General features: G+C 46.5%; 1 protein-coding gene and 1 long non-coding RNA gene across 6 annotated transcripts in view; one reads left to right on the top strand and one right to left on the bottom strand.

Moving 5' to 3' along the window:
- The window catches only part of Washc3 (WASH complex subunit 3), a 32,284-nt gene extending 19,428 nt beyond the window's left edge, over nt 1-12,856 (bottom strand). For 2 of the 5 annotated variants that reach the window (XM_004844848.3, XM_004844847.3), the window contains exons 1-4: nt 12,706-12,856; nt 12,358-12,456; nt 5,251-5,316; nt 1,994-2,101 (exon numbers count right to left, since the gene is read on the bottom strand). In XM_004844848.3, coding sequence (XP_004844905.1) covers nt 1,994-2,101; nt 5,251-5,316; nt 12,358-12,456; nt 12,706-12,756 — 324 coding nt within the window. In that variant the 5' untranslated portion in view covers nt 12,757-12,856. Of the gene's footprint in view, nt 1-1,993; nt 2,102-5,250; nt 5,317-5,986; nt 7,845-12,357; nt 12,457-12,705 lie in introns of those variants that run through there. The other 3 variants (XM_021258409.2, XM_004844849.3, XM_087192717.1) reach the window with 3 other exon arrangements.
- A 4,079-nt stretch (nt 12,857-16,935) lies between these two features.
- On the top strand, nt 16,936-19,323 carry LOC110349182 (uncharacterized). Its single transcript, XR_002394988.2, has 3 exons — nt 16,936-17,672; nt 18,596-18,731; nt 18,831-19,323. It is a non-coding gene; the product is annotated as an uncharacterized LOC110349182 (long non-coding RNA).
- Nucleotides 19,324-22,451: the final 3,128 nt, after the last annotated feature.

Genomic DNA, 22,451 nt, shown 5'->3' on the forward strand with positions numbered 1-22,451 from the left:
TTACACCATCTCAGTCTAAGCGGACACAGTCACTGAAACTTTTTAGGAAGCACTGCTTAAGATTTTGTGGGAGAGAACCTAGCTTTTCAGATAAAATTATTTAGTTTTGTACATTTTAGCCACTGATGGAATTACTGTTAATGGTAGTACTATCCAAGAGCAGTTAAGATTAGGGCCGGGGATTTCGCTCAGTGGTTTCGCCGCCTGCTGCGCAAGCACAAGGACCCAAGTTTGATCCCCGGTACAAAAAAAAAAAAAAAAAGATTAATTACTAAACATTACTTACAGAAAGACTGGGGAATGATTTTGTTTTTAGATGAAAATGCACCTGTTATATAGGCAGCTCTCTTTTTGCATGGAACTATGTTAAGCTGAGGTGTGAAGCTAACATGACTTGTATACAATATTTCATTTTTTTCTAACAAACTCAACATTTAGAATAAATTTACTTTTGTGAATCTCAGTATCTACACGTAAGTGTTAAGAGGAATTCCTTCACAAGTAAAATAAATTTTGTCTATCAATCTAAAATGCAGAGATATCAATATCCTTAAAATTTTAGTCTTTAGAATATGAATGTGCATCATGTTAAAGTTTTTCCTTAGATTACTCAAACATAAACTGAATCTGTCAAAAACTCTGAAGCAAATAAAACATCCCCAAATCCTTCCAATTTCTCACATTATACTGTTCATGTTATACGAGTATACACACATACACACATGAATATGCACATACAGTTAAATGCCAAAAGTCTAAAACACTGTTAAATAAAAAATACAAACAAGCTCCAAGTGTGTTCCTAAAACATTTACAATCACAAAGTCACAGAGCAGCAGAATGCAGCGAATGAGGGCGACACGCCAGCCTTAGTGTTCGGCCTGACTCTCAGCTGTTAGCTGCTGCCTAATAACTCAGGCCTGCACGAGTTCACTATGCCCCGCTGTAACCTTTCCCAGCTGAATGACCTATGAAAGCCTCTCGTATCTCTCAACTGTCCTTCATTTTGCCCAAGTTAATCCCACTTGGATAACTGGATGTCCTACTGAGAATAATGGTAAGATCTCAACCATGAAATTAAAGCTGCAGAAAAACCAGTATACAAACTTTTAGTTTCTGATTCACATATCGATCAGAGGCAGCGATAAACAGATGATTTTTTAATGCAAAAACACGAGAACTGGCTGTAGCATCAATGGAAACTCTGTGTAAAGCGATAGTTAAGCTCATTACAAAATATCTTACATACAACATATGAATAATAATGAAGAGGAAATGCATAATAACATGCTGAACAGTTATTTTATTAAGCTGAGCAACACAAAACTTTATACAATTTTTTTTTGGTACCGGGGATTGAACTCGGGACCTTGCTCTTGCGAGGCAGGCAGTGGATCCACTGAGCTAAATCCCCGGCCCTTTATTACAATTTTTAAGTGAAGGAAGCCAACAGATCTTAGTAAATCCTGAATGAATTAATACACAGTTTCAAAATAAAGCTGTCGGAGATACAACAGGTGAATCTGAATTTGCAAAGCAAATTAAGAAATTCAGCTGTGACTTCTAATAAGTTTTTGGAATCTTAACTAGGTGAGCAACAACACAACTGCATAAAAGTTCTAAAGTACATTTATTACCTTCATAATACTTGAAAAATAGTCTGACAGATTCATTTAAAATATTTATATGAACATGAGGACTGTACAAGTATCTACAAAGAATAATCCTGAGGTAAAATGAAGATTCTTTTTTTGAGACAGGGTCTCACTATGCAGCCCAGGCTGGCCTTGAACTTGCAGTGAACCCCTTGCCTCAGCTTGGAAAAACCTTCTTAATATCCGTGACAGATCCCTTGTGTCAGGAAGAAGGTGGCAATAATAATCATCTTACTACGAAAGTGTTACCCTTTTATTTAACTCCTTCCTTCCAACATGTCCCCTAGCTCAATCGGGTTCAACCCAGAAACGCCTGTCTCCGGAACCTGAGGACTTACCTGGGCCTGCTCCGAAGTGGCTTCGGAATGGGGTCTGTCTGGGACGCTGGTGACACTTAACGAAGATGCTTCAAATGTCACCTCATCCAGGCCCGGAATGGACGACAGCTGAGGAGAGCAAAGGTGCCTGCGTCAGAGGACGGGGGGCTCTGCGTTCCCAGGTGCGCACATCTCACTAGCAGCTGGAAGTCTTGAGCCGCACAGACTACAGGTTTGTAAAATCTCACCTTTAATTGTCATAAATGATAAGTGAGACATTCCCAAGTAAAATACTTCTAAAATTTTCTCAAACATAATTAGCTAATAGCTATTTTCCCAGAAACTATTTTTTTCCCTTAAATTCTTTCATTGGTACATTTTAGGTATACAATAGGTTTACATTCATCATTGGGTGTTTGTACCTGTACATGCTGTATCTTGGTTATTTTCTTCCCCCCATTCCCTGTGCGCCCTTCACCCCCTCCACCCTTCCCTATTTACATAGACTTAGTTTCCATTTTTTTCTTTTCTCCTAATTTTTCCTTTCCTTTCTTTCCTTCCCCTTCCGCCACCCCTCCACCTTTGGATCTTTTCCTATTTCAAATTATCAATTATTCATTATTAATCCTTTTAATCCTTATTTACACTTTGTTTCTCACACCAGAGAAACTATTCTGTATTTACACGTGTCCTGTCTATTTCACTTAAGAGTATCACCTCAATATGCATCCATTTTGCTATGTCTCTAGTTTCTCATTCTTTATGGCTGAGTAGTACTCCATTTTATTAAAAAACCACATCTTCTTTATCCAGTTTCCAGTTGATGGGCATTTGGGCTGTTTCCAAGCTTTAGGTATTACAAACTGTGTTGCTATAAACATGGGTGCACATATATCACTGTGGATGATTCTTTTAATTCTTTGGGGAAGATCCCCAGCAGTGGAACAGCGGGGTCAAACAGGACTTCCAGTCCTAGTTCTCTGAGGTATCTCCACACTGATTTCCACAGTGGTTGCACCAGTCTGCACTCCCACCAACAATGGAGAAGGGTTCCTTTCTTTCCATACCCCCGCCAGCATGTTACTGGTTGATTTCCTGATAGCAGCCATTCTTTGTGGCGTGAGGTGGAATCTGTGTTATTTTCATCTCCATCTCTTGAATGACCAGTGCTGTTGAACATTTTTTCAAATGTTTATTTGCTGCTTTTAGTTTTTTTTCTGAGAAATGTCTGTTCATTTCAGATGCCCATTTCTGAATTGGGTCTTTGAATTTGGGGAGGTCTGTTTTTTTCAGTTTATATATTCTAGATAGTAGTCCTTTGTCTAAGGTACAGCTGGCAAAAATTTTTTTCCCACATTGTAGGTTGTCTCTTAGCTCCCAAACACTATTTTTAAAATCCAGAGAACCCTGGTGTGAAGAGCCAAAGCCTAGGCCTTCGCTCTGCACTCTGCGACGGACTTTGCTCCAGCCCTCCACGCTTCCATGTTTATCACCTATGATGCAGGGATAACAAATATTTTTAAGGGTCTGGGGATTTAGCTCAATGCCACACCTGCCTTGCCAGTGTAAGGTCAAGTTCGATCCCTGGTACCACACACACAAAAAACAAACCATTAAGTTCTTGTAAAAAGATTATTTAAAATACTTTACTTTAAAAAAGTGCTCAGTAGCACACACTTTAAATTTTCATTATTTAGGGGCCGGGGATTTAGCTCAGTGGTGCCGCCGCCTGCCTCACAAGCGCAAGGTCCGGAGTTCGATCCCTGGTACCAAAAAAAAAAAAAAAAATCAAATAAAATTTTCATTATTTGGGATGGGAAAAAACTCTCCTTTACATCTGAATGTGTGGCGCAGCTGCATTTCTGTCTCTAAACGGGTATTTGATGCCGGGCACGGAGCTGGTGCCTGTCATGATCCCAGCAACTTGGAAGACTGAGCAGGGCGACGCCCACAGCCAGAGTTCAGAGCCAAAAGGGCAACACAGTGTGACCCTGTGTGTATATGCATGAAAGCAGTATTTAACTGGTACTAAAAATGTATAGTTTCTCATATATAAAAACGGTACACTCTCAGCTTTTCAACCTGAAATAGTTAAGGACTTCAGGTCAGATTTCCATGACCTGTGCACACCCTCTCTTCTGATTTTATCCTGACAACCAATGACAGATACCTGTCAGGTATCTGGCTGACTTCAGAGATGAACTCTACAGTCACAGAACTAAATAATGTTAACTTGTCCTGCGACCTTGGACTCTTAACTCCATGAAAACACCCCAAACGTTACAACAGGATACAGTCGTACAACAGAGCTAATGAAACACCGAGGTAATGAGATCTCCAGCAGCAGTGCTCATTGCGAGCTGCTGATGGATTGTTCTTAGCACAGTGGCAATGGCCCACGTTACTTCAAGCGAGTGAGGCTGCTGGGAGAGCAGTCCAAGCTCGTGCAAGGCCAGGGAGCCCACACTGCGCCCAGAGAAGGGTGTTCAGGAGAATACAGCTACTCAAGTCCAGAGGAGACGTAGAAGTACAAACCAGACATTCTAGTTCTTGTCCTAAAGACACTACTGTCATTTTCTTCTCATAAGCACTGAATGAGTATTTTACGGTTATTTAAAAAATTTAATTTTTTACCTGACACATAAAAATTGCACATTTTTATGGAAAGTCTTTTTTTTTTTTTGCTAAAAGGATTAAGTCACAGAAAGGCAGTGTTTCCTTTATGAACAGGAAAAACAAATGAACAAAGTGCTGAGAAATGAAAGTTAGAACCCGTTCTTGTTATTTACCAAAATCTTTAGGTCTTTAATCAAAACAGCCTTCTATTTTTCACAGTCAACTCTTGCCACTTCCGATACCACACTGATACTGCTGTTTGCACTGAAGACATCTGCAAAGGGAAAACAGCTGATCCTGCCCGAAAGGTTGCTCTGGAGACAGCTGCAGCTTGGGTGACTATTAAATGGTTATGAAATGATAACTATTCTAACTGTGGATGGTCCATGGAATGGAATGAGCTCTACGAGCGCTTGGTGTGTTAACATGTTACTCCCTCCACGTTTGTTTCTCAACACCTGTGCACATTTGGGAAGATTCAGTTCGTGGTTCATAATGAACACCATTTCCTTGTAATTATCATAAATTACTTAAAAAACACTACATTGTACCACTTCACTGAGGCATGAGTTAAATTTAATTCATTCCCAAGTGCATCTGAACTATGACTGAGGTTAGTGTATGTATATCAAAGTTCGTACTATAAATTTTTTAATACAAACCTTTGCATCTAAAATATTGAGAGTTGTTTCAATTTGTTGGATCCGAAGAGAGAGGTTTGCCAGTTTCTGCAGAAGAAAAATTAGAGCCATAAGGATAAAGTGTTTAGGTAAAACTGTCAACAATAACAACAAAGGGCAGACTTAAAAATAATAAAAACTATTAGGTATTTATCATTTTCTAACAGTCTTGTCTTGTTTATATGAGCAAGAATGGGAATTCAAGCATTCTCTTTATTAGAAAGTTCCAGTTATTTATAAAATAATACACACTAGTTTTAAAAAATTTACATTTTTAGTTTAGCAAACTCATTACCAGAGCAATAATCAATGGACTAAAATAGAAACTCAGCTAGAGCAGCCACCTTCCGTTCACTGCTGCTGCCAGCGGGGAGAGGGCCTGTGACCAGACGCAGCCGCCGCTCCTTATGGCTGAAGGTACTGCCACAGCCTGCAGCAGGAGCTGCCTGTAAGCTACCAAACTGCACACACATGTATAATGTGTCCCGAATTCTAACTTTGCAAGTTTGAAAAGTAAAAAGGATGCCACTGGAGGGTGAACAATTCACTTTGGAAAGAATTAAGAGAAAAAATTAGAGCACGTAAAAAGCACAAAGCAATTGACTACCAAAATTCCAGGCAAACCAAAACAAAGAGCTTACCATGCTCTAACTGCCCAGCACAATTAAGGATCTGCACGCGCACGCGCACACACACACACACACACACACACGTTTACCCGCTTAGTTACTTCTCTCATTGCTGAAACAAAAGACGAGCCACCACAAGTTTGTAGATGTTTCAACCCATGGTCGCTGGCTCCCAGGTAGGGTAGCATGGCAGAGAGAAACAGTTCATGATGGGCAGAAGCAAAGCAAGCAAGAGATCTTAGCAGCTTCTTTCTGTCCCTTTTATATTTTATCCAGGCTACTGCGATTAGGGCAGTGTCGAACCAATCAGTGGACTGATTTAGTAATCACACCCTTAATTCTGCATCACACACTCTAGACCTAGCCACCTCTGGAAAAGCCCCACCTACGACTGCATGGGGCTTAGGAAGACGTCTCGACATAAGCCCTAACATTCATCCCTGGTTCCCCAAAGACTCATGCACAGCCCTTTATGCAAAATAATAATAAAAAAGCATTTAGTCTATCTGCAAGAGTTGCCAAAGCCCTAACAGTTTCAGCACTGTTGAAAAGCCCAAGTCCAGATGAAATTTAAGGCATACGCTTAACTGCAAGCCATTGTACAAATGAAAGGAAAGTTGAACACTTCCAACATTCAATGGCACAAGATAGACATTTCTATCCCAAAAGGAATAAATAGGGAGATACAAAGGAATGGGACCAAAGCAAGTCCAAAATCCAGCAGGGCAAACATTAAATCCTGTAGTTCCATGTGCAGCATCCAAAGCAATCAGTGCAAGAGGTGAACTCCAAAGGGTTTGGGGGGCCTCCACCCCTACAGCACTTCCAGTAGTTGAAGCTCCCATGGCTTCTTTCTTGGAATGGCTCTGCTCCCTCCTGGCAGTTTTGCTCAGATGATCCACACTCCTGGCTTCTCCAACCTTCTGGGGTCTCCACTGCACCTTCAGCTTCACACACTGCCCACTCAGGGGCTCGCGGCCTGGCCTCCCAGGCCTCCTTCTGAAGCCTAGGTGGAAGCCTTCCTGACCACACAACTCTTGCATTCTCTGTGTACCTAAAACCAGCACTGTGCCGATGACACCAAGGTCTGCCACCAGCTGGAGCAGCAGCCAGGCTTCCTCCTCTCTTGGCTGTGGGGGCTGAGTGCCTATGACCTGAATCCTGAGGAACAATTTCCCTAGGCTGCCGCCATTCTGGAACATGGTGCTCTGGGGCTCTCTTCTCAAAACAAAGTCTTTCACCTTTGTAACTCCAAGGCTGCAAAGGCTGGAGTCCTGCTGGTTCTTGTGATGTTCTCAGGCCATCTTTTCTGTTGTCTTCTGAAATACTTGGCTTTTTGTAGTTAGTCTTTTCAGCAACCAATTTCTGTGTTCCATTTTTGCAGGCAACAGCTTTACTGGAGCTTCCTTTCTGGCTAAACTCTTAACATTTCGAATCATTCTTCTGGGCTCTTTGCTCTTGATTCTCAACATAAATATGGCTAAAGCCCCCAACAGCAGCCATGCCACTGCCTCAGCATTAGATTGCCTTGAAATTTCTTCAGCAAGATTAGTCCTCCACTGTGGGGAGCGGTGGTAGCTAAGGAGACTCCATTTTGAATCTTACCCTCCATTTCATGGAGACTATGTTATGAGGAACCGCGTCCTTACCTAAATTGGATGTTTACCTTCAGAGATTGCCCCGGAATGTGACGAACGTTCTGTAGCCCCGAGAAACGGGAAGGCCCATGAGGGTGGGGAATTGCCAAGGGACTGGAAAGCAGGGAAGCAGGTGTCCCTGGATAAGGGTCATGATGTAACAACCAAACTCAGCTGTAACAACCAAATTCACCTGTAACAAACTCACAGGTTCTATAAAAGGGAAGAGAAAAATAAACTCGTAGTTCGGTCTTAAGAGCCCGGACGACTCTGTCTTTTTTTCTTTCGAAGTGTGTTTTTTCTTTCATCCTCACCCCTCCTCTCAGATACTGCTCGACTAGTGACGGCCCCAGGCAGTCTCTGGACACGAGCAAAATGCAGACAAACTTTCTGCCAGGCCATAACACACCTTGTCTGATATCCAACAGCCCATGTGGTCCTTCTTCCCAGCAGAAATCTCCGAGCCTGGTCTTTACCGGCAAGATTTCCACCAGCCTTCCGGTCTCCTGAGCTCTGACCACGCTCTCACTAGGCACCGCCTGAGGCACTCCAGCTCTGCTTCTTCAGCCTCAACCTCTTCCACAAGCTGTTCATTCCCAGAGGATCCTGAACCACATGGTCACGTAGTCACAAAAACAACCCTGCGTCTCTGGTACCAAACTCTGTCCACCTGTCTGCAGGCAGTAATCTGACCACGTGAAAACCCCTTCCCACGGCTAAGCGGGCAACAGGTGAGAGCCAGGGAGGCCACGTGGGAGAGAGCAAGAGTGGCCTCATGTCCCAAAGAGGAGTAGTGTGGAGAGAAGTCGCATCCACTGGGGCCGGGGAGGGAGGGAGCTAGACTCTGCCCTAGAGCCTGCAGGTGACACTGGGCACTGTGTGGGCCTCCATGGTCCACTCCAGCCCCCAGCACTGGGCCAGGGCCTTCCACCTTGGCCTGGGTCTGCAGCACTGCATGCCAGTCTCTGGGTAGCCCAGGGCAGACTCAGGGCCAGCCCAGCTGTCAGCTGCCCATGCTCCACATGACCAGGAGACCTTGGTGCTGGCCCAGCCCTGGGTCCAAGCTCCAGGCCAGTGCCGTGGACCAGGTTTGGCCCCCAGACTCAGGCTCTAGGGCTGTCCTCGTGAGCTTGGGGCCATCTTGAGCTACATAGTGAGACTCTGTCTCAAAAAACCAAATATAAATCAATAAATTAATTAAACAAAAAGGGCAGGAGACAGCTGCTCAGGATAAAGGCCTTGAGTTCAATCCCCAGCACCAATAAATAAATAAATACTATAAAACACTGACGACAGAGATCCAAGACACAAGTAAATGGAAAGAATCCATGAATATGAATTGGAAGAATTAATATTTTAAAAATATCTAGCTGTTCATGAGGCTGAAGCAGAAGGGTCTCAAATTCAAGCCCAGCCTGGGCAACTTAGTGAAAATTTTTCTGAAAATAAAATACGAAAGGGCTAGGGATGCAGCTCAGAGGTAGAGCTGCACATGCAGCCTGTGCAAAGCCTTGGGCCGGACCCCCTGTATGGAGAAGGACAAAAAAGGAACAGAAAAGGAAAAGCCCATGGAACCCAGAGTGATCTACAAATTCAGTGCAATCCCATCAAAAATCCCAATGACGGTTCTCACAGAAATAGAAAAACACTCCCAAAATCCATAAAGAACTACAAACATTTTAAAAATCACCAAAGCAATCCTCGGCAAAAACGCTGCTGGAGACACCACGGCACCTGATGCAAAGTGTTGCACAAAGCCACGGCGAGGGAGACAGCAGAGCCTGGAAAGCGGGCCCCGCAGTGTCGGCCAATCGACTCTGGGTGCAGCACACAGGCAGTGTGGCAAGAGCGGTCTCTTCCAGAAGCAGTGCTGGGAAAGTGGTCTCCATGTGCTGGTAACTTACAGCCTCACCTCGAACAGACGGACTTAAACGTCAGGGTCTGAACCAGTACGACCACCAGGGAAAAGGAACACGGGGAACGCTCTCTGATACTGGTGGGGCCGTAACGTTTTTGGATGTGACCCCCAAATGCAGAGGTAACACCTGTACAAGCAGACAGACGAGGTGACATCAAACTGAAAAGCCTCTGCACTTCCTCGGACAGCAGGAACAGAGGGGGGTGGGCGAAGTGTTTGCAAATCACGCAGCAGTGCTGGTTAATGCTCGAAATACACGAGGACTCCAAGGACTCAGCAGCAAGATGGGTGGCCGCATTCAAACACGTCCCATCCCCATCAGTCCGCACGGCATTGTTGTTTCTTGCTTTGTTCATGGCCCTGGAGATGGAACCCAGGTGCACATGCGCTAGGCAAGTGCCCCGCCCTGAGCCACAACCCCACCCATTCCTGGGTGACAGACCCAAGGGTCACTTCCAAAAAATGCTCCAGAGCTCTGATCATGATGGAAAGAAACAAATCACCTCTTAAGCATCAGAATGGCCATTACTGAAAAGATAAAAAGGACAAGGAGTCCTTATACACTGCTGGTGTGAATGTAAATTAGTATAGTGTATCGTTTTTGGAAAACGATATGGAGATGTCTCAAAAATAAAACAGAGGGCCGGGGATTTAGCTCAGTGGTTTCCCCACCTGCTGTGCAAGCGCAAGGACCCAAGTTCACTCCCCAGTACCAAAAAAATAAAAATAAATAAATAAAACAGAGCTACCGTATGGCTCAGCCTTTTCACAACTGGGTCTGTACCCAAGGACATGACAAGAAGGGAGCATTATTCACAAGAGCCAAGAATGGAATCAACCTAAGTCTCATCACCTGACAAAGAAACTGAGGCGCATGTACACCTTGGAATACTATGCAGCCGTGAAAAGGGATAAAATCATGTCAGTGTGACAACATGGATGGATATGGAGGATATGTTTAATGAAATAAGTCACAGAGACACACATATCACACGATTTCCCTTATACGTGGAACAGAAAAAAGCACAACTCACAGAGCAAAATGGTGCTTACCTGAAGTTGGCATGAGGAGGGAGGGGAGGATAGTAAGAAAGGCACATCAGCCAAGGGGTACATAATTTCAGTGAAACACAAGAAATACGTCCAACAGAGCCACTGCACATCATGGTGACATCAGGCAACAACAATACTCCTTCCCTGAAAGTTTCTGGGAGTAGCTTTTAAGGTGAGAGCTCTTATCACAATCATATGTGAAATAATCCACGTTTGACTTAGCCACTTCATAATGTGGAAAACTATGAACAGATCACATTGTGGACCATAAAAACCATACAGTTTATACTGACAAGACAAATAATGTATTTTTAAAAAGGAGAAAACGCAAGACTGTCTTTAAACTTAATGTGTTTTTGGTCAGCAAATTTTTCTTTAGGGCTCAAGGAAGGACTAGGGACCGGTGACGCCAAGAAAGCAGTTGTAGGGGGGTCGAGGGAGGAACGCAAAGGGGCAACGAGGGCCCAGAAGGCTTCCATCTTTCCTAGGCAAGGGGATGGGGCTTCATCTCTGACCCTCTGCTGATAAATACGGGGCACCTCTGCTCAGGCACAGACACTCTGGGCTCACAAAGGCGAAGCGGTTAATTGAAGTCCTTTCCTATATGTGGGCTTTTTTTATCTTTTAACCCACTGATGAGGACTATGAGGAAGCATTTACTTCTTTCTGCTAACAATATTCTCCAAATATTTCTCCACCCCACCCAGGATATAAATTAAAGGGGGAAATGCTGGTTTACTTTTTGCTTAATTTTAAAATTTTTATTAGTGTTTGCAGTACATAATGATTACATCACTGTGACGCTTACTGGTTTTTATTTTCAGTTCTACTTCCTGTTAGAAGCAGGCCCCTGATGTTCGAGACTGGTAACACAGAATACACTGAACTGAGCCCCTCAGTCTACCAGCGGTCAGCTCTCATTCTTCGCAGTCTGAGAAGACAGAAGACATTCTGACTACCAGAGAAAACAGCAGCTGATGCCAATGGTTTCCATCTCCATGTCATTCTTAGTGACACCTAGCAGAATCTCGATTTGCCAAAGCTACGGCTGATAGAAGTCAGAACGTTCAACTGTGAATTATCTAAAAGTTCCATCATTTCTTTCCCTTTTCTTAAACTCAGTTTCAATTTATGTTCCTCACTGTCCTCCTCATCCTCTTCTTTAGCTTTCAAACTTTAAAAACTTTTATTGATGGATTAATTCACTGAATTGCAATACTAGGGACTGAACCCAGGCTTCTCTGGCTTTTTAAAAGACAGAGAGGGCTCGCTGAATATTAACTGAGCACTTAGTCCTCACAAGACACTTGCAGAAGGCATTTTTATTTCCTTAATGGTGTCTGATGCCAAACATGTTTTAGGCTACGTCCCTTTGCCATCTTTGTTTCTTCTGTTTTTGTGTCTTTTTTTATTTTTATTTTTTATTTTGGGACAAGGTCTTGCTGTATAGTTCAGGCTGTCCTTGGAACTCATTGTGTAGCCCAGGCTGTCCTCGATCTCGCAGCGATCCTCCTGCCTCAGCCTCCTGAGTGCTGGGACTACGAGCGTGGGGCACCACGCCCGGCCCCTTTACCATTTTTGGATTAAAGAATGTAAAATAATTTAAATGTCAAATGTAAATCTTTCGGGAGCATTAAAACACATTTCAGAATAAAAGATGTCTTCCGCCGCGACATCCTGTATTTCCTCGGTTCTCCTTGATGCCCTGAGCCAGCCTGAGCTATGGTCCCAGACCCGCAGGGGCCCGGGGTGTCAGCCCGGCGGGGGACAGGCGGAGACGGGTGTGCACGCCGCGAACCAGACTCCTGGGGCTTTGCGGGCTCCCTGCTTGCCGCGGGGTCCCGGGTCCTACCTCCTCGCACACCGTGGCAAAGCGGTTGAGGAACTGCACGGTGTGCACCACGAACTGGTTTAGAAACGCCACCGTCCTCTTTTGCTGGATCGCCGGCACCTGCGCTGTGCGAAAACAAATAAGGCTCGCGCGCGCTGGAGAGGACCGGGCCGCCGAGGGGCAACGCGCAGGGGCGGCCGGAAGCCGGGTTCGCCGCGCCTGGGCCGTGGCAGAGCGGAAGCCCACGCACGGCTTCGGGGCCGCGACCACGGCGCCCGCGCGCACACGCACGTGAAGTGGGCCGCCCTCCCGCGGCGCGGGCCCTCCCGTCCTCCCTGCTGGCCGAAGCTCGGCTCCTCTCCGACGAACCTTGGTCAAGTCTATACCCGACCCCATGAGGGGGAGCCCGTCCTCGTCCATGCCCTCCGCGAGCGGAGCGCCCCACAGAACCCTCCCCGACACAGCCCGACCAACCCGGAAGCGAGCCCCAAGTCCTGGCCCCGGGCCCCTCCTACCGGAAGGTAGCGTGCCAGTTCGCCAATCATTGGGCGGCTTCCGGAGGGCCCGCCCCTTCACTCCGCATGCCGGGATTTGTAGTTCGGATTCGGTTTGTGATGTCTGCCTCCAGGGCTTCAGAGCTAAGAGAAAGGCTGGTGCTGGAGCACGGAGGCATAAAGAGCGGGAACAAAAAGGAAAAGAAAGAAAAAGGAAAAACAAAGTCAGGAGATGCATCCGTTTGAGGTTTTCCCTGCTTAGTACTGTCTGTTGTATGGATAGTTCGGCCATTCATTTAACACCTGGTTTTAATTTTACTATTCTACTAAACGCCAGACACCCTGCTGGGTCTTGGAAATACAGAAATTGGTCAGACCGAGCCGGCTGCACTGGAGAGGTGTGTGCTCTGAAGAGAGATAAGGGCTGTTTATTTTATTCTGTACTGGGGCTTGAACCCAGGGCCTTCACACTGAGCCACAGCCCCAGCCCTTTTTATTTATTTTTTATTCTATTCTGTTCAATTCTGACAAGATCTCACTATGTCACTCACTTAGTTGCCCAAGCTGGGCTCGAATTTGCAATCTTCCTGTCTCAGCCTCCCAGAGTACTAAGATTTCAGGCGTGTGCCACCATGCCCAAGTATTTCTCATGATTTAAAAAAGTTTTTATTTTTATTTTTTGAGACAGTGCCGTGCTGTATAGTTCAGGCTGGCCTTGACTCACTATGTAGCCCAGGCTGGCCTTGAACTCTCAGCAATCCTCCTGTCTCAGCGTCCTGAGTGCTGGGATTATAGATGTGAAACACTATGCCTGGCTCTCATATCTTTAAAGCATGAAGTAACACATCACACTACAGTTGAGGCACAACTTTATGGAAAGTGAAGACACTTAGGTCACTGAAAAGGCAGAGCAGTGACCTGGAAAGACATTTGTATCTGGAGTTTGAAGACTTGTTTCAGATTCTGAATGGGCGGTTTGCCAGCTGTGTGACCTGGGCCACCTGAGCTGAGGCTGGACTCATCCTGTTACCCAGCAAGATGGTCAGCAGTAGAAAGATGAAGAGGACAGTCTCTGCCTTCAAGAGATGTATGATGCAGGGAAAAAAATGCCCAATGTCGATGCTCAGTGTCTACACAGACACGCAAATATAACACTGAGCTCTGAGCGTGCATCCAGGCACACACACTCAGGCACACACTGGCACAGGCATCCACACGGGGGCAAGGGGCTGTGGCACTGCAGATGAAAGGTGCATCAGGTCCTGAGGAAGCTGGAGCAGGTAGACTTCACCACAGTGTGAGGTGCAGCTTTGTGCAGGGGCCGGAGGCCTGAGCCAGGTCAGAGGGGAGCTGGTGTGGAAGCAAAAAACAGGCCCGAAAGGGAGGAGGACGAGACCGGAGGCAGGAGGAGGCAACAGAAAGCTTGTTCAAGGTGTGCCATCCCACATTCAAAGCTACAGTGCATGTTTCTCGACAAAAGATCCCTGCAAATATTTGAGAGTGGTTTTGGGGTTTTTAAAATTTGTGTTTTGTTTTTGTTTTGTTTTGCGGTACTAGGGATTGAACTCAAGGCATTAGCACTAACCTATATCCCAGCCCATTTTCTACTTTTTATGTATTTTGAAAAAGGGAAGCCACTAAGTTGCCCAGGGTTGAACTTGGAATCTTCCTGCTTCAGCCTCCTAGAGTGCCACTTAAAATGCCCATCTCAGAGATAATCTCAGAAAAACCAAATCAGTGCCTCTGTGGAATAAGCCTAGAAATTTGCATTTTAACCAAGCCCATCACTCAGGGCTATACTGAACCAAAAAGAAGCCATTTGAAGAATTCTGGGCAGAGTAAGTGACAGGACACAGATTTAATAAAAGGTGATGTAGTGCCTGGCGCACAGATATGTAATAAATGTTAGAAAAGTTGAGGGTAGAATTTGTACGCATAGAAGTGGGAGGTGGAAGTGAGGAGGGTAGACAAGGGATAATTTTAAATCCACCTCTCTTTGTGTCTATGACAAGTGTATATTCTTGAACATTTCATTGTTAGCTTTGGACAAACACCTGTTGGGCATCTAACATTTTTGAGGTGCAGGCGTACTTCAGAGATATTGTGGACACAGATCCAGGCCATAGTGATACAGCGAACATCACAATAAAGCAAATCATATGAATTTTCTGGCTTTATAGTGTTCTGGAATCGTGGAAAGAAATGTACGGAGACACAGAAGTTGGGTAAAAAACCAAAGCCTTTACTTGCTAGTGAGGGGGACCGCCCGAAACTTGTCTGATCAATGTCCGCCCCGTCCTTTGTTTTAACAGTTCCTTTTATATCTTCTTTTAGCCATTACCTCATTTCTGGTGGTCTTAGTAAAATTTCTGTTTCTCTTTTACAACTAGTTCCTGTTAATAGTTATAGTCACAGACATATAACAAACAGATGGTGCTTAAAACACATACATTGTAAACTACCCAAACATTTCTATTTTGCTTTCCTCCAGGTTAAATGTTATCTACAGCTAGGTTACAGGTCAAAGGTTCAGTGAACCATCACCTTAAACAATAAGAGTTACAGGAAAGGTAAATCTTAAAGGAATGGATTACTTATTCTACTTCAGCTACCTTAATAACTAACCTATAGTTTAAATTTTCTCTATCAATAGTACATGTAAAATTATGTCTCCCCTTTACTGTAGATTATTAAGCATACAGTAGCACTGTATCTGAAGAAAGTATGCAGAGTGAATTTTAAAAATACTTTAGTGCCGGTGGGTGTGGTGACACATCTGTAATCATAGCACTCAGGAGGAGGCAAAGGCAGGAGGATTTTCTTTTTTTGGTACCGGGGATTGAACTCGGGTCCTTGGGCTTGTGCAGCAGGTGGCAAAACAACTGAGCTAAATCCCTGGCAGGATTTTGAGTTTGAAGCTGGCCTGGGCTACACAGCGAGTACAAGGCCAGCCTGCTGGACTATAGAGTGAGAACCTGTCTCAAAAAAACCAAACCAAACATACAAATATAAAGCGTTATTGCTAAAAAATGCTAATGATCATCTGAGCCTTCAGTGAGTCAAAGGCATTTTGCTGGGGGAGGAGAGCACTCCATGTCGATGATTACTGACTGGTCAGGGTTGTGCTTGGTGAGGGCTGGGCTGGCTGTGGCAGTTTCTTAAAAAATAAAATTTTAGGGCCAGGGATTTAGCTCAGTGTTTCCACTGCCTGCCTCGAAAGCATAAGGTCCCAAGTTCGATCCTCGGTACCAAAAAAAAAAAAATTTTGTTTATGTACCTTCTCATGAAAAGCTTCTCCTTAGCATGCCATCCTGTGTTTTGTTTTTTGAGACAGGGTCTCACTGTGTAGTTTAGGCTGGCCTTGAACTCACTATGTAGCCCAGGTTAGCCTAGAACTCACAGTGATCCTCCTGCCTCAGCCTCCCGAGTGCTGGGATAACAGGCGAGCGCCACCACGCCTGGCTTGCAATGTGGTTTGACAGCCTCTTGCCCACTGCAGAGCTTCATGCAGAACTGGAGCGGGTCCTCCCAGGCCTGCTGTTGCTGGCTCAGCTCGGTCATGTGACACTGTGAGCTGTCTGTCCTTTCAGTGATGTGCCTGGGATCTTCACCACGTGGTTCCCCTCTCAAGGAACCCGTCTCTTCATCCACCGGAAGCGCGCTGCATCCTGAGATGGAGCAGTTCGGCCACAGCTTCCGCTACGGCCTTAATCCCAGTTCTCTGGTTATTTCTGCCACATCCGCAGCCTCTTCTCCACAAGCATCTAGAAGGTTTACGATTCACGTTGCCCAAAATAAAAGGTAGATAATAGGAAGTAGGGGATGGATCTTTTTCCAATGGGAAGGAGATCAAGATATGGAGGAGAGAGGGGGAGGAGAGGGAAAGGGGATGAAACCAGAATGAAGAAGTGTCAGTGATGTGGACCAGCTCCGCTCTAGTCATATAATCTTTATGCACTGCAAACGCGTACCCTAAAAAATGAATACTGGAAAATATATAAAATCAGCAGCTATGGCCGCTCCTAACAGGTGCGCCCGCCCGTGCTTCGGAGCGTCGAAGCCAGATTTTGACTTCTCAGCTCTGCAAGCCCGGGGTGTCCCCTTCCCCAGACCTCGGGGAGCCGCCTCTTCAGCTTCTGCCCGCCCTGGGCCTCCCCTGACGGAAGCTTCGGTGTTGTGTCCGATGCCGCGCGGGGTTGCTCTTCCACCGGGACATTTAGCTCCGTCCATGGCGATAACATCACCTCACTCTTCCCGTGGTCGCTTCAGATTTCCCACAACGTTTCCTTTGTGATCACGGTCACCGTGCCAGGCCTGGCTTTGTCCTCGGCTTTCCACGGGACTTCCTCGCGCGAAGCTTAATCATTTTTGCTTCCGATTTAGAGACACAGGACTGTTGCTCTCAGTTAAGCATTTTGGGGCCATCGTGCGGGCACTGGTTGGTTTAATTTCAGTATCATTTTTTTAGGAGGCCCAGGAGAGGGATAAAGACAGGCTGTTTGGAGCGTGAAGCAGTCAGAACATGGACAGTGTTTATGAGAATGGTTTTCCACCTTATATTGGGGTGTGAGACCCCAAAACAATTAGAACAGTGACGTCAAAGATGACTAGTCACAGAGCACCGCAACACAGAGCAGTCACCGAGAGAAGGGAGATACTGGATAATCAACCCATGGGACCCACGGACACAGTGGACATGTGACACCGGAAAACCAGGCCCCAGATCGCTCAGCACAAGGCTGTCACAAACCTCAGTTGCAAATGCAAACCAACACAGTATCTTCAAAGCTCAAGAAAGCAAAATAAAAGGAGGCAGGCCTGGAATGCACTCACACCCCAGCTGTAAGTAAGATAAACATGGAGGCAGCTCTAGGCAACTGTACTTGCGCTCTGTTTTGCTCTTGATAAAGTCCATACGAGCTGCAATTTTTCCATTAGACTGTAAATTCCTTGGAGCAAGGATTATTCTTTTCTTCCTCAGTTACTCTGCTTTTCAGTGAAAACTCATTAATGATTTTAATACGAAGTTTTGAGTGCTTATTATAACCCAGGCCTAGGGCCTGTCATCAGAAAGCCTTCCTCCTATCTCCCCATCCATCCATTCCACAGATAATCCTACTCCACATAAATCACGGATGTAGCAGTGAGCAGAACACATTCCCTTGTGAAGGTAAATTGCTAACAAGCAAACAGGTATTGTTCAATTGCTCATAGTCCAGATTGGAAGCCAGAGTGGTGGGAAGGACTCTGGCTTTACTGGGGGTGAGGTGGGAGCCACGGAGAGCTGGGTGGAGGTGTCATGGAGGCCTCCGGAGGCCTCAGGCCTGAGAGGCACCACGGGATGCAACACTTGGTGTGCTCTGTCCTCACCAAAGCATTTCCTCCACTGCGCTCTTGGCGAGCTTGGGGTAGGTGTAGGCTAAGTAACTTATTTTTGTGACTGGGGTCTTTGGATACCCAGGTCTGTCTGACAGCTGACACCACTGGGCGTGACTCAGCTGCCTTAACTCTGCCCAGCCCCTGGGTGGTGCCAGGCTTGCTCGCCCACCTGCTGTGCCCAGGCCAGGCCTCCTCCCTGGTGCCAGTGCGGCATCACTGCTCTCGTCAGCCGTGCCCTCCACACGTAGACTTTTCTGTCGGATGTCATCCCTGAAGTTGTCTTACAGCCAATCCTTTCTGGTGGCCCAGGGGAAATAGGACTTGGGTTTTATCTTATTATGTCTTGTTACTGCCATGGATGCAAAGGGCTTCCTCTACCTTTCCAGGTTCTAACCAAGAGTGGAAAACCATCCTTCTGCACGTACGCTCCCACAGCTGCTCTGCTCGCCTCACCCCAGCGCGCACTGGGCCTGCCTGCCCCATGACTGTCTCCCGATTACCAGTGCTCTGCTCCCTGTGAAGGTACCTGCTCCTGCGGCTTGCTTTTTTCTTCCACGAACTCTCCTCTTGGGCTGGGTACGCGGTCAGACTAATTCCCAACTACTCTTCCTTTCTCTCCAGAGCCAAAGGCTCCCGGCCAGAGAAGAGAGAGAGAAGTCACTGGTTACATGTAAGCAGCGGATATATTTATTTATACTGCATAGGACTCCTAGAAATACGAACTTCTCAATTGGGCAAAGGACAAAAAAAATGTTTTTAAGTGGTTTGGTTACTTCACAACAGAACTCTATTAGAGGTGGTTTCGGGCTCCCAGATGCAGGGGTGGGAATTTCTTCTGTCTCCGGGACCCTGATTACTGCTCATCAGTCACGCACGGCTCCCAACAGCAGTGCCACTCACACTTTAGTAACTGAGCTTCCAGGAATAATGAGAACAATGTATAGCTAAGTCTGGGTGGACTGCCAGAATCCTCTTAAATATATCCCTTTCCTTTAGGCTGTCTGTCATTGGCAAAATGTGTTACCGCATTTCACTGTCGTGAGTTCTGGAGGCAAAACTAGTAGAAAATGAATACCAGTAGAGATCTCCTATGCCACCTCCATCTGTATAGCCAGCAAACGATCTTAAAGGTTTTTCAGTGATCTTTGTCTTTATGGCAATTGCTGGAAAACTGCTGTTATTTAATGTTGTCATGGGTGAGTTCAGAGGTGAGGGAAGGAAGGAGAATTGGGTGCCTAGTTTTCTTTTGCGTTTCTCCCTAGTTTCAGGATGGACCCCTACAGGCATGGTACTGGCTCCTAGTAAGGGAAAAACTGTCCCACAAGACCTAGAGATATTTACACCCAGGGAGCCACTCCCCCCAAAGAAACAGAGGTGCACGGTGACCCTCTCCTGGAGGGCCTGGGAAGGGTCTGTCTCCCTTTACTCGGGATTTCTGCGTGTGTGCGGAGATGACGGCACAGAGAAGGGCTGGCTCTGTGACTGTGCGTTTCCTAGTGAGGGGGCCGTGCCGTGCAACCCAGCACCCCAGGTGACACCAGTCTGTTCAGGAGACACGAGCAGCGGTTAGGGAGATGCCCAGGCCGGATCCTCTGCTGGAAGGGAACAGCTAGGGGCTGGCTACTTTGAATAGTTCTTGTGGACTCTGGACAGAGGGGCTGCCCCTGGTCCAGTATTTGGCTGTGAGTTGATGTAACGCAGGGGAAATACTGGCTCTCTGTGTGTAAGGTAGGTGAGGGCTCCGGCTTGGTGGGTTTGTGTACTGAGACTTGCTGCCAAGTAAGTAGTTACTACCTCCAGGACTGCTCCCTCTGACAGAGGCAACCTCCCCTGGGTCTGTCAGGCCACAGATGGCCAGGTATGGTGGCTCATACCTGTACTCCAGGAGGCTGAGGCAGGAGGATAAAGTTCCAGCTCAGCCCAGGCAACTTAGTGAGATCTTGTCTCCAAATAAATAGGCTAGGGATATAGCTCAGTGTGAAGAACTTGGGTTCAGCCTCCAGTTGAAATAAAAACAAAAAGAAAAAAAGGCACAGATGCTGGGACATCAAGAATATAGAAGAGGAGACCGTTAATGTGATCAGCCCTGTGAGGACTGGATGTGCAGTAGGTAAATACAGAATCTAGGAAAAGTAGGAAGGCTCATCACCCCTCAGAGTGTGGATTTTACGGTTAATAGCGTGGGTTTCAGCACGGCCTGCCCCTGGCTCTGGCGTCTCAGGAAGTGACCGAGGGAAGGAGCGGCTGCCTGGCGTGGAGCAGGGGAGGGCGCTCGGGTGGGATCTGCTCCCTCCCCGACTTCTGCCTGTGCCTCAGCGACCCTGAAACACTGCTGACTCGGAACCCACGGAACCCGCGTGTCCTGACCTCGCAGCCCGGGGAGAGGGAGCAGTAGGCCTCTGCTTTTGATCTTTTACGCCCTTCCTGCTCACAGCGCCCACGACACCGGACACCCAGGACACCTCGCATAAGCTGCCTTCATCTTTCTGTGATCGCGGGGAATCGCCAAGCTCTGTGTAACTTGAAACCAGACGTCAGTATGCTTGGAGCTAGTTAGTAATCTGCTTATTTTTAAATTGAGGACTTATTATAAAAGTGAAACATCTGTTGTGGAAAACTTAGAAGGGAAATGCATAGGAAGGAAACTCCCCTACAGTCACTCCTTTTGGCAGTAGCATTGCCGTGCTTTGGTAGAGTTGTGGTTCTGATCAGATTCACCAAGACCTTCTCCCTAGGGTTGGAGGTAGAAATGAGGCAGGCCTGCGGTGAGTCTCTGCTTAGCTTTGTGTAGCTTTAATAGCACTCTGCCCTCTTCAAAGAATAACCTGCTTTGCTTATTTACAAGCGGCAGTGAACGGTGCTGCCCCCGCCTGGCTGTTTCAGTAACTTTTAGCACCTGGAGTTTTTAAAGTGGTCAGGTTAATGGAATCACAGCCACGTGAAATCACTGAAGTACGCCAGGAGTTCTATACCAACATTTCTGCCTGAAGCCTTGTTTCTGGAGTCCAAAATTACGTTAGTCCTTGCTATTACTTCTTAAAAAATGACCAGGCCAGCCAGGCATGTTGGGACCTGTAATTCAGCACTACAGAAGGCTGAGGCAGGAGGATTGTAAATTTGAGCTGGGCAACTTGGTGGCTTAGCAAGACCCTGTCTCAAAGTACACAGTACAAAAGGACTGGGGATGTGGCTCAGGGCGAAGGTCCTGGGTTTAACCCGTAGTACCACAAAGAAAAAAAGACTAAGCCAGAAGTTATGAACCCCAAAGAAAGTGGTCCAGTGTTTTCTTAACATAGAATCCCCTTGCCCCTTTTGTGTTCAGGGGATCAAAACCCAGGGCCTTGTGCATGCTAGTAAGCATCTCTCAGTGGGCTCTCGTCTCGGCCCAAGAAGCCCATGTGTACAGTGCCGGGGACTTGCTAAGCTCTCCAGACTTCTGAGGGGTCTGCCAAGGCCACTCTATCCGCACAAGCCTGAAGGCTTCCCCAGCGCTCACTCCCTCCATCTGCTCAGTGTCTGGGGTGGGCGCAGGCCAATGTCAGGACACTTGAGGTCACCGTGTGTCAGAAACGTGTCAGCAGGTTTGATCGGGAGGGGCTATACTGTCTCAGGACCTCAAGAGATCAATTCTGACAGTGCAGTTTGAGAAAACTGCCATCACTGCATATTCTCCCAGGTGCCCAGCATTGGTGGGGAGTGGACATTACACTCACAGCAGGGGAATGACAGGGAAAGGGACAGCTCAGAAACTGACGTGATCCCGTTTTGCTCCACGGGCCTGGGCTGTGGTGCGTTTGTGGGTGAACTCAGGATGGGGCGGGACCTCTGCCGCAGCTGCATACAATCACAGGTCCCACACTTGCTCCAAGTCCAGGGCCAGGGAAACCTAGCCCTAGAGTTCCAGACAAGGGAGGTCTGTGCCCACATGTCCTCGGGGAGCAAGGCGGCCTGCAGACATGGTTCTCAACACAGCTGGAAGCGCTGGTGACAACTCTCAGGAGGATTAGCCCCACAGAACACTGGGCAATGCATTCAAAACTTGAGAATTTAAATCTCAGAGAGAAAGGATTAATTTGGGGGGGTAGTTTGGCCATCAAAATGATCACACAATAATGATAAGAAAATATATACCAGTTATTCTGTCTCAAAATAAGCACCTAGTTTTTATTACTATTAGTGGAAGACAGAACAAAACATTACATTAAGATGGTCGAAAGATGTTCATTAAAAAGTAAGGTAATG

This window comes from Heterocephalus glaber, unplaced genomic scaffold (assembly GCF_053883595.1).
Source record: "Heterocephalus glaber isolate CG9 unplaced genomic scaffold, H.glaber_assembly_v1.0 deba00001572, whole genome shotgun sequence".
Taxonomy (NCBI): Eukaryota; Metazoa; Chordata; class Mammalia; order Rodentia; family Bathyergidae; genus Heterocephalus; species Heterocephalus glaber.